Source organism: Cynoglossus semilaevis, chromosome 2, assembly GCF_000523025.1.
Source record: "Cynoglossus semilaevis isolate Cse_v1.0 chromosome 2, Cse_v1.0, whole genome shotgun sequence".
Taxonomy (NCBI): Eukaryota; Metazoa; Chordata; class Actinopteri; order Pleuronectiformes; family Cynoglossidae; genus Cynoglossus; species Cynoglossus semilaevis.
The window spans coordinates 16,380,249-16,390,807 of record NC_024308.1 but is presented as its reverse complement, the minus strand read 5'-3'; the positions used below and the strand labels follow the sequence as shown (position 1 = coordinate 16,390,807).

At 42.0% G+C, this 10,559-nt stretch overlaps 1 protein-coding gene across 4 annotated transcripts in view; it reads left to right on the top strand.

Moving 5' to 3' along the window:
* Positions 1-10,335, top strand: part of lnx1 (ligand of numb-protein X 1) — a 55,849-nt gene extending 45,514 nt beyond the window's left edge. For all 4 annotated transcript variants that reach the window (XM_025054077.1, XM_025054078.1, XM_025054076.1 and 1 more), the window contains 8 exons: positions 3-158; positions 2,021-2,229; positions 3,138-3,560; positions 4,660-4,794; positions 6,117-6,294; positions 7,983-8,229; positions 9,037-9,195; positions 9,310-10,335. In XM_025054077.1, the coding sequence (XP_024909845.1) occupies positions 3-158; positions 2,021-2,229; positions 3,138-3,560; positions 4,660-4,794; positions 6,117-6,294; positions 7,983-8,229; positions 9,037-9,195; positions 9,310-9,445 (1,643 nt within the window). In that variant the 3' untranslated portion in view covers positions 9,446-10,335. The remainder of the gene's footprint in view (positions 1-2; positions 159-2,020; positions 2,230-3,137; positions 3,561-4,659; positions 4,795-6,116; positions 6,295-7,982; positions 8,230-9,036; positions 9,196-9,309) is intronic.
* Positions 10,336-10,559: the final 224 nt, after the last annotated feature.

Here is a 10,559-nt window from a genome sequence, read left to right as displayed (position 1 = left end):
AGTCAGAAATTTTGACCTCTCTTCTGTGAGGAGTCTCTCCTTCAGGAAGTTAAACCGGGCGTTCAGTGTCCTACGGAGGACCAAGAGTGGCACCGCCGTGAGCAACGAGACATCGGAGGAGAGGGACAATGCCAGGAACGCCACGGTTCCACAGGAAGGTACGGCTCATGTTCTTCACATCTGCTCTTCACTTTAAACAGTATGTGTTTTTTTTTTTTTTTTGTTCTTGTTCTTGAACTCCTTCTGTTGTATCTGGATGGCATGACGTCACTGCTGAGTTTGCACTGAGTCGGCAGTTTTCTTTGCAGGGCTCCCAGGAGAGTGTGAGCGTGTTCCAAATGTGTGTCTTCACAGTGTTTGCTCGGCTGTACGTTGAGGGTGACGTGGCTGCAGGCCAAAAGTAGAGCAGCAGCATATGTTTCTTTAATAATTCAGCTGAAGATTATGTAAGTCCAGTGGTGGAGGAGCAGTGGACAAAGACATACAGGAGGTCCCTGGAAGTGACACCCTCCACCTCATCTCCATCTCTGTTTCCTCCTCCACCTTCTTCTCCCTTGACTCCCATCGCTGCAGCACTGACAGGGTCATCAGGTACACAGTGGTTTGATGGAAGACTCCGGGGGGAGAGTGATGTTCTTGACAGGGAAGAAGAAGAGGCTTTGCTGAAAAAAAAAGAAAAAAAGATTGGTGTTTCAGATGTCATATACACAGCATGGTGTGAAGAAGAGAAAACATTGGCAACTCACAAAGGACTTGATGTTGGAAGTAGATCCATGGTACGATAAGGAGAAGGATAGTAGTACTGCGTGAGAATAAAGGTTGAGGAATGGTCAGTACTAAATGACTCTCTGTAGAGACTGAGAGAATAGATGAAACACTCATTGACCTCGCTGCTGCTGCTGCTGCTGCTGAAGAGACCAACAGAGATGAAGTGCATCCACGTATCAGCTGCAACATTCAAAAATAACTAGTATTTTTTTATATACTTAAAACCCCCCGGATATTGTAGTGAAAGAATCTACATGAAAGTTGATTTAAATGAAAAGAAAATCGAGGGTGGATGGAAGGTGAGGGTGTGCTACGTGTGATGGGGGTGGAGTTCCATAATGGAGCTGCAGATCAATGCCTTAATGTGCTCTCCACCCATGGAGCAATCTGCTGTGATAAAGACAAAATATTGACTTTGGAATGAAGAAAGTGCAGTGTGAGTAGAAACAACGGCCGTGCCTGTGGAGCTGGAGACCAGAGGGAGAAGGTCCTCTGAGGAATGGGGAAAAGTGAGACATTTTTCATGACAAAAGAGCAGAAATACATAAAATCCTCATCTTCACTATCAATTTTCACCAGGGCTTTATGCCAGAATAGTCTCAGCGGTTTCTCTTCCACATGATACCTTGCAGTTTGGTGCAATTCACCCCTCCTCATGACTGTTAGGGAGTTTCCCAGACACAGAAAACTGTCAAGAAATCATTTTCTTTCAGAAACTAAAGTGTTTTAAACATGACAATTACAGTATAAGCTGTTTTAGTCTCATCAATGTCCACTGTGTTTTCATCACCACTGCTTTATCTTATACATTTATGTTCAACAATCATATTTTCACAGGGGAAATGTTGCATGAAAACAACTTCCTATAATCCACAGTACGAAACTATGCAGAAACCCTGTGTTGTGGTGCTGGTCCCCACCCATGTAATAACTGTGGAAATGTCAAATTGAGTGTTTTCTCAGCATATTAGCCACAGATGTATGTGACTAATGTCAAAAACATCAACCTGGACCATCAGCCAAGTGAATTTCCCCTCTTTCCTCGTACAAGTTTGCTGTTCTCACCTACAGGGATGAGGACAGCTGGTCCCTCTGCTGACCCTCTCCAACATAAACTACTGCACTTTCTTACTTTTTTTTCAACTCCCTCCCTTTCACGCTACAATACTCTCTCACTTTATCTCCCACTTTGCTCCTTTATTATATGGCCATGTATTCACTTTGGATTTTCCACGTCCTCTGTCTTTTTTAGTGCTGGCTCTTCCTCAACTCCATCACCTGATCCCTGATGGTGAAGTTACCAGTATTAAGATCACCCGGGCGGATCCCTCAGAACCGCTGGCCATAAGCATTGTTGGAGGAAATGAGACACCGTTGGTTCGCATACTGATCCAGGATATTTACAGGGAGGGCGTCATTGCACGGGATGGACGCTTACTTCCCGGGGATATGATTCTCAAGGTATTACCAGAACATAGCCGTCATATGTCATTTTTGTAAACAAATATGTACACACCTAATGTAGGTTCATCTTTATCTATACGTGTTACATATTTATGACAACACAGACACAATGCTCTTCGGCTCACTATCAAATGATAAGTATTTGTAGCAAAGAGTTTGTTTTTTCTAAAGTTAAATTCAAATCAGAATGGGATGCAAAAGATGGTCCTAGAGGAATGTGCTAATTAATTTTATCATGCTAAGTCAAGTAACAACAGGAAATCACATAGAAAATGCCCTCAGTGTCACAGCTGGGTTGTGTTCTTATCTGTCTATAAGACAGAATCACAGTTAGTTTCTGGTCCGGTTTTATAAGCAAGAAAACCACATCCACCAAGCAGATGGATTTTAATTACACAATTAAAATTACACTTAAACAAGTTCATTTTGATCGTTTCATTTCACAAAAAAGAACACATTAACTAAAACTGCATTTATCTGCACCTTTGTCACGTCCCTAATTTCAGGCACACCAGTAACACATGGTGGTGCATGAATGTGGCACTAATGCTACGATGCACAGGACGCAGCAGGCGACCTCAGCACAAAACAAAAGTTTAGTAAAAAGTGATGGATGTTTTTAATACATTTCCTGATGTCAGCTTGGATATGAGCACATTTGTGAGGAAAAATCTCAGGCAGCTCAGTACAAAATGTGTTGCTGAGAACAGCCTAGCTATGGAAAAAATGTAGCCAGGCCACAGCTGGGCAGATGACGGGGTTCAGAGGCAAAAAGTAAAATGTTGAATTATAAAACTTTTTTTGTTGTGTCCAATAAAGTGTCTAGAGTTTCTGTTTACCATGATTTCATGATGGCGTCCCAACACCAATAACCAATAAATCATTATTGTTATGTTTTCCTGTAGGTGAACGGCATTGACATTAGCAACGTTCCCCACTGTTACGCCGTAGCGACCCTTAAACAGCCTTGCCAGCTCCTGCGGCTAACGGTGCTCAGAGAACAGCGCTATCGCTACCGTTCCCATGGCCATCAGCACAGCCACGGTCACAGCCATGATGGAGCCGGAGGTCATCCGCCGCTCGGCCTACCCCACCATCAGTTAAGGGATGACAGCATCCATGTAGTCCTGAGCAAAAGCACTCCGGACGAGCAGCTGGGCATTAAGTTAGTGAGGCGTCCAGACGAGCACGGAGTCTATATATTTCACCTGCTGGAGGGTGGACTGGCAGCACGTGATGGACAGTTATGCGTGGGTGACCAAGTGCTGGCCATCAATGGACATGATCTACGTTACGGAGCGCCGGAGCACGCTGCTCTCCTTATCCAGGTCAGAATATTATTAATTGTGTTATTATTTGTTATTTAAAATAATCAGTCTACCTAATAAAGCAGTTTGTAGCAATTAACTGCCAAGTCCACAAGTGTGACACTGAAATGAGTCCACATGTTGGTGTGGACTGTAAACAACGGGCCCCTGTTCTTACATGTGGTCTCTGAGGTAATGAAGATAATTGTAGTGATTCAGGCTAAACGTCCTCTACTCTAATGTTGTGTCTGCACTTAATAGTGTTTAAATGTGGCAATTCCCTCACGGAGTCGGACATGCGACTGCTCCTATTTCCTAGTTGTTGCGAGTCAATAGCAGGGCGTTCATGGCTAATGATGGTTAAATGCAGCATGTTCCTAGTTGGCCGTGCTGGGTCTCAGAGTTCCTGTCTGACCTCGAATGATTGGCTCCTCTGGGTCTCCACGGAGCCGCCATGGCTTCTGAGAGTTGGCACATTTTATCAGAGAACCAGGACTGGAAGAAAATACATGAAATCACTTCAAGTGAGGCAGTGATGGGCTGGAGCAGATAATTCAGATCTGAGCAGAGAGAGGGAAACAAGCAGTGACTGAGTCTGTGTGTGCGTTTGAATGTGTGGACTAACGTCTTTCTGGACTGAAAGAAATTCATCTTTATTCAAATGATTCACACATTTATCTTTGTTTATCTGAGGGCTAAAGCTATGGTTAAATTAACAGCTGAAATCAAGATACTGCGCAGTTGTTCAGATGATCTAAGACTCAGAAGTGCGCAGTTGTTCAGATGATCTAAGACTCCTTTTATGTTGAATGATGAATATTTGTGTTTAAGTTGAAAATGCAAAAATACATTTCAATTTTAGAGGTTGTTGAGAATATTTTTCTAAAAAACAACAACAATATTGTAGTTTTGAGAATGCAGAAGGTCATGGGTTCAAACCCCAGAGGAACTGCATACTTTATAGTAGCCTTTGTAGTTTGTACATTCCCCATTTTTTGATGATTAAGGGGCTTTAATTTTTATTTATTTCGTTTATACATAGACCAACACATTTCTGAACTGGTTCATGCCTCACTGCCAGTGAAGTCTAAACAGCATGTTGTCTCTTTATGGTCTGAAGGCGAGTGAGGAGGGTGTCCACTTCATAGTGTCCCGCCAGATCTGCCTACCGACTCCAGACATCTTACAGGAAGCTCCATGGGCCATGGACGGTCCCCCGCCATATTCTCCAGTGGATATAGAGCAAACACTACTGGTGAGCAGCGCGCGCACGCACACACACACACACACACACACACACACACCAACCAATGCATACACCATAGACAAAAACAGAGCCAATCCACCAGGAACTGCTTTGTTCTACCGTCTCCCCTTCCTCTGATAAATATTCTCTTTCAGGTGCAAATAATCCAAGCTGTAGCTCCTTTGCTCCCATCAAAGCTGAGCATGTCATTCAAACAGAACGTACTGCGGGCAGTCTTCTCTCCTCAAAGAGCTGCTGCGTTCACACATCACATTTTTTTACTACGCAGGAGAAATAACATCCTGTCATCCTGCGTGATTTAGATGAACTTCGGTTAAAGACCCACAGAAGGTTTTTTTCCCCCAGACTTTAAAGTGTCTACAGTCAACCACATTGACAATACACTGTCCTAAAAATAGGAGTTTTTTGTCTAAAACAAGTTAAATGTCCTCTCCGACATGTTTATTCAGTACAACAGCCACTGCACAGCTTGAGAAACCAAACGGATGTAGACTCCCTAAATAAGTAGTTGCCTAACTTCTGGCCAGGGACCCCCTTTGCAAACCCATTCACAATGCTACAAAATCTGTAAAGAGACATTTTTTTTACTTTTATTCACCGTACCATAATTGTTACACTTAATTAGCATGAGAAAATTAAAAACAAACATGTGCTAGCTAGCTACACGCTAGCTTGAGGAGCAGAGCAGTTTGATAATTTTCTTCCCTCCGATTTTCTGAGGCCCCCATAGCGCCCCCTGGGAGCCCCCATTTTGAAAAAAACCACTGGTCTGGTCAACAACAGGATATCAAGAACACAACCTCAAACCAAAATGAGGATAAAAATTTAAATTTACTTTTAAAGTAAAACCATGTACTGTGCTTTGGTGACCCCTGGTATGAGAGACGGTATACTGTAGCATCTCTATAATAATCATGACTGAATTTGCTGCACGTCCTCTTCTGATCCAGCTGCAGTTTTCTAATGAGGTCATTCATTAATCATCTATTCTCTCCATGTCATTGGACTCACACAGCACAACATCAGTGCTTCTCATATGAGTTTTCTGATCATTAAGGTGCTATCGCAGGTCCCAGAGAAAACAGACATTATTAATATGCAAATGTGACGCTGAACAATCTAATCATGTGTGGAGTTGGAAGAAATGCCCTTGGTGTCACAGCTGGGTTCCTGCCAGGTTGTTTTTTTAGGACGATCACGGTACATGGCAGTGATGTTTTGAGAAAACAAGATTTTTGTTTCATTTTATTCACTATCAAATTTATATTGTACAACCCCAAATGATTTTTTTTCTACTCTCCTGTTCAAAGGATGCTTGTCAGAAACCTGCGTGTTACGAGAAGACAGTCACTCTGACCAAGGAACCCTACGACTCCTTGGGTATGACTGTAGCAGGGGGCATGTCCAGCCGAGGATGGGACCTCCCTATTTATGTGACCAATGTGGACACTGATGGAGTAGTGGCCCAGGAAGGCTCCATCCGCAAGGGTAAAAAAATTACCACCATTTTAGTAAAGTGAACCAGTTGGTCAGATCAATTGTCTCTTCTTGATGTACCAGATATTTTTATAACAGATGGACTGCAGAACAGCTGAGGTCACAGGTCACATCTCCTAATTTATGCAGAATGAGACTATACTTTTTTGATACATTCTGACTCCTCAATCCTAGGCTTAGTTACTTGTCTTTCACTGATAGTATGGATGGCATTTGTCATCTTTGCTGTGTGCTCCAGAAAAGGTCCCTGTCAATGAGAACCTAATGAGAACATTGACTTCATGTCAATTTCAGAGAATTCTGGACCCAGAAATCTATGTCAAGGCCTTCAACACAAACATATTTTAATGCTGCTGCAGGAGTCTGTGTCTTTAATTACTATAGTTTTCTGAAGCAGTTTTAATCCCACGTGTAGGTGTACTGTATATCACTGTGACACGGTGGCTTTTAATGCAGTAATGGCTGAAGGTCAAGCCCATTAGCAGCAGTTTCAGCCATTTGGTTTTCACCCAAAGAGAATTCTCCCGGCTGCCTAAATCTTTTCAGTGTTAATAACTGTAGATGTTGACAGTTATATACAGTCGGCTGGGGGGTGTTGAGCTGAAGGAACGTCACAGGCAGAAGATAGTGTGTCACAACTTGTGAGTGTTTTCACTTACTAAAACAATTAGGTTTGTCAGTGTAAAAAAGTGGAATTTTCTGTTCAAATATGAATTACCAAAGATTGATTTATATTGGTATTTGTTGTGTGGCCATGCCCTTTTGTTACCTGATGGATTTGACTATGGTGATGAATATTTAGAGAGCAAACAGTGGTGGTGGATAAACACTCTTTTATAATTTATTATCATGTTCATCCTGCAGAAACCTCAGTGCTTTATGAACTGGCTCCAACACAACAAAACAAAGTAAACAAACACTGGGTTCTGGAGAATGGGATTAAATTCAGCTTTTAATTCAGGCACATTACATTTATACTGATGTTTAATCCAGGTTTACAAACCACTCCCTCTGCAGCGTCCTCCTCCTTCTTCTGCACCAAAACTCTTCAAAACTCCATTGAATTGTGTTTAAAACACAACACAATTCCTACAAAAATACAAATCAATGACCTTTTTAGCTGACATAGTTTGACCTGCAGCACCCTCCCAGTCTCCTTCAATTTCCCCACCTCCCCCGAGGGGGGCTACATCTCACTTTGGGAACCACAAATTAAACCTATTGTTCACATATTTAACATTTTTATCACTGTGTTTTTAGGACTTGGGAAAAGTCCATGAGCTTAAAATGTTAAAATCAGCAATAAAATACAAGTAAGGAACATTGCTATCCCTTTTTTTATTAGTAAAATATGGTCATCTGTTAATATGCACACTATTTATGTTTTGTGTTGAAACAGATACTTATTTTGTATAAACATATTCACCGAGGTAATCGTGGCCTTTGATTTGCCCATACAGTAACTGCATCGTGCCATCTGTTTTTCTTGCTCCATTTTCATCACCAGGAGGCTTTCTGATGCGCAGGTGGTGTTTGGTTTTCATCCTCTTATTGTTCCAGCAGGTTGACTGTTGAATATTAAACAGGGAAATGATGAGACCCCGTCCAGCGAGGTCTCCTGAAAACCTGTTATCTGCCCGGGTGGATGACCAGCTGCTCTGTTCTCCTTCTACCCGCAGGTGACATCTTGCTAAATGTGAACGGGGTAGATTTGACCGGAGTGACGCGGAGTGAGGCAGTGACCAACTTGAAAAACACCTCCTCTCCTGTTGTGCTCAAGGTCTTGGAAATGCGCTCTCCTGAAGAGAGCCTCCAGGAGTGCACACTGCCGCCCTGCCTCACAAATTCACCTACAGATTCCACCAAGAGTCTGCTGTCTAACGACGACTACTCCCCTCTCTGGGTGTCATGGCTGCAGTTGCCCAGGTGATCTTCCATTCTAATCCATATTCATGTTTTGAACTTTTCCTTGGTCTCCTTCAGTTCACAGTGAGATGGACAGCCTCACGCTGCTCGCACTGACCTCGGCCAGCTGGGGCCGAGTGGAAATTTTGACAGAGAATCCTCATTATACTTGCAAACAACTTCTTAGCTTTAAATATTCATGTCTGTAAAAGTTTAATGTTTAGTTATGACTTTTATTACAAAGTATATGACAGGTATTTTTTGAAGAAAAAAATGGCTTTTCTTAACTGATTAGAAGTGAAGAGTTACTCATAATAATTTTAAGTAGTGTTCAGGAATATTCTAGACCAGGGGTGTCCAACTCATTTTCACATCAGCAATACAGTTCCCCTTGAAGAGCCGGTCGTAACTGGAAGATTGTCAGATTATCAGGGGTTCCCAACCCCTGGTCCGCAGACCTGTAGCAGTCCATAGGTCATTTGGTACCAGGCCGCAGTGGGACACAGTGAAAAAATGTACTTAATTCTTACTAATTTACTTCATAAAAAAAATCAATCCAGTCATATCCATTTCCTTTTTTATTTAAAGATAATCTGTCAATATTTTAAAAATAACAGATCATTCAGACTCTGATACAAACAGAATAGAGTCTAAAAGATGTTTTATTTTGAAAATGTAATGATCCTTCATAGAACTCCCATTATCTTTATTGTGTGTTGTTTCTCATGCTTTATTCACAGCGGTGTTTCTCATGTAGACATTTATAATACAGACAAACAGAGAGTTGGGAGACTGTATTTTTCAAGATTTCTCTCTTTGCCACTGCAGGCACCTGTACTGCTGCAAAGATATCGTCCTGCGGCGGAGCACGTCAGGCAGCCTCGGCTTTAGCATTGTGGGAGGTCAGGAAGAGGTCAACTGCAATCAATCCTTTTTTATCCGCTCCATTGTGGAAGGGACACCAGCATACAACGATGGCAGGATAAGGTAGTAACCCTGCGTGTCTAATTTATATTTTTTTAAAAGTCTGATAATATTCTTTACAAAATTCCACTGTTCCCCATGTACGACTCATTCCGATGGCCATGTGTCTCTGTGCAGGTGTGGGGACATCTTACTGGAGGTAAATGGCAAGAGCACTTGGGGTATGACTCACACAGCACTGGTGCGTCTTCTAAAGGAGCTGCGGGGCAGGATTACCCTGACCATTGTCTCATGGCCGGGCAGTCTGCTGTAGCTCTGCCCCAGGCCCTCCAACACTGCTTTAAGTGGCACAGACCAAGGAATGTGAACGGTAGAGCTTTAGACTGGCTGACATTTCTTAAGCTTGCTATGTGGAAGAAGCTTAGAATAGTACTGTAGCTCTATGGATATCTCACCTGTGGTGGACATCTAAGACTTTGTCAGGAGTTTAAAGAGGGGGGGAGCAGACCTGATTGTTACCTGAGATCAACAAAGCCCTCCAAGAATGCCAAACTGGAGAAATCCAGGCCTGATCAGGATGATGATGATGATGATGATGACGATGATGATGATGATGGACATTATCTGTTTGTGGTGATTCTCTGAACCAGCATTCAGTCAATACGTTTGGTGGCCGGAGAGGAGAGACAAAACGTTGCCAATTTCAGTAGTTAGTAGGGTATCTGTAAAGTTGGACTCACATTTCTTTACTGTACATGTTGGGTGTCTTAAAAGTACTGATCCAAGCACTTGTAATACATTTACTTTGTCGTCCAATGGCCTTTAAATAAGCTTCACCGGGTTTGTACTGACAGTGGTTGTTATCATCGTTCGTTGACCTGAGGACACGTTGCCAAGTAGTAGTCTGTGTTTAGGTTTTTTTCTTTACTTTCAAAAGCTATGGCTGAGTCAACACACCACTGGCAATGAAAAAAATAAAATAAAAACATAACAGATCAATGTGTTTATAACATGTTAAACTATTGACATTGTGGAGGCCTTACTTATTTTCTTACCTTTAAGAAAAAAAGCTGACTTTGTTTCCGTGTATCAGTGGATGGTCTCGGCCCGTCTGCTGTGGTTCTGTCTGTCATGCTTTGGCCTGTGTAATATATCTGATGGTATTTTTCTGGTTAAATGATCAATAAAGTCGACAAAAAGCTGCGTGCTGATAGGGTCTATTTTAGTGTGTTTAAATGACGTTCACTGAGACTCAAAACATAAATCCATATTTAAATCAATTATGCAACATTACCACTAGGTGTGCACCGTGGACCGTGTTTTTGATTGAGTTGGAGGTCACAAGCTAAACAAAATGCAATAAAAGACATTGTATATTCAATTATTACATCCCTAATATAAAAAAACTAAATATAATGTACCTTCAT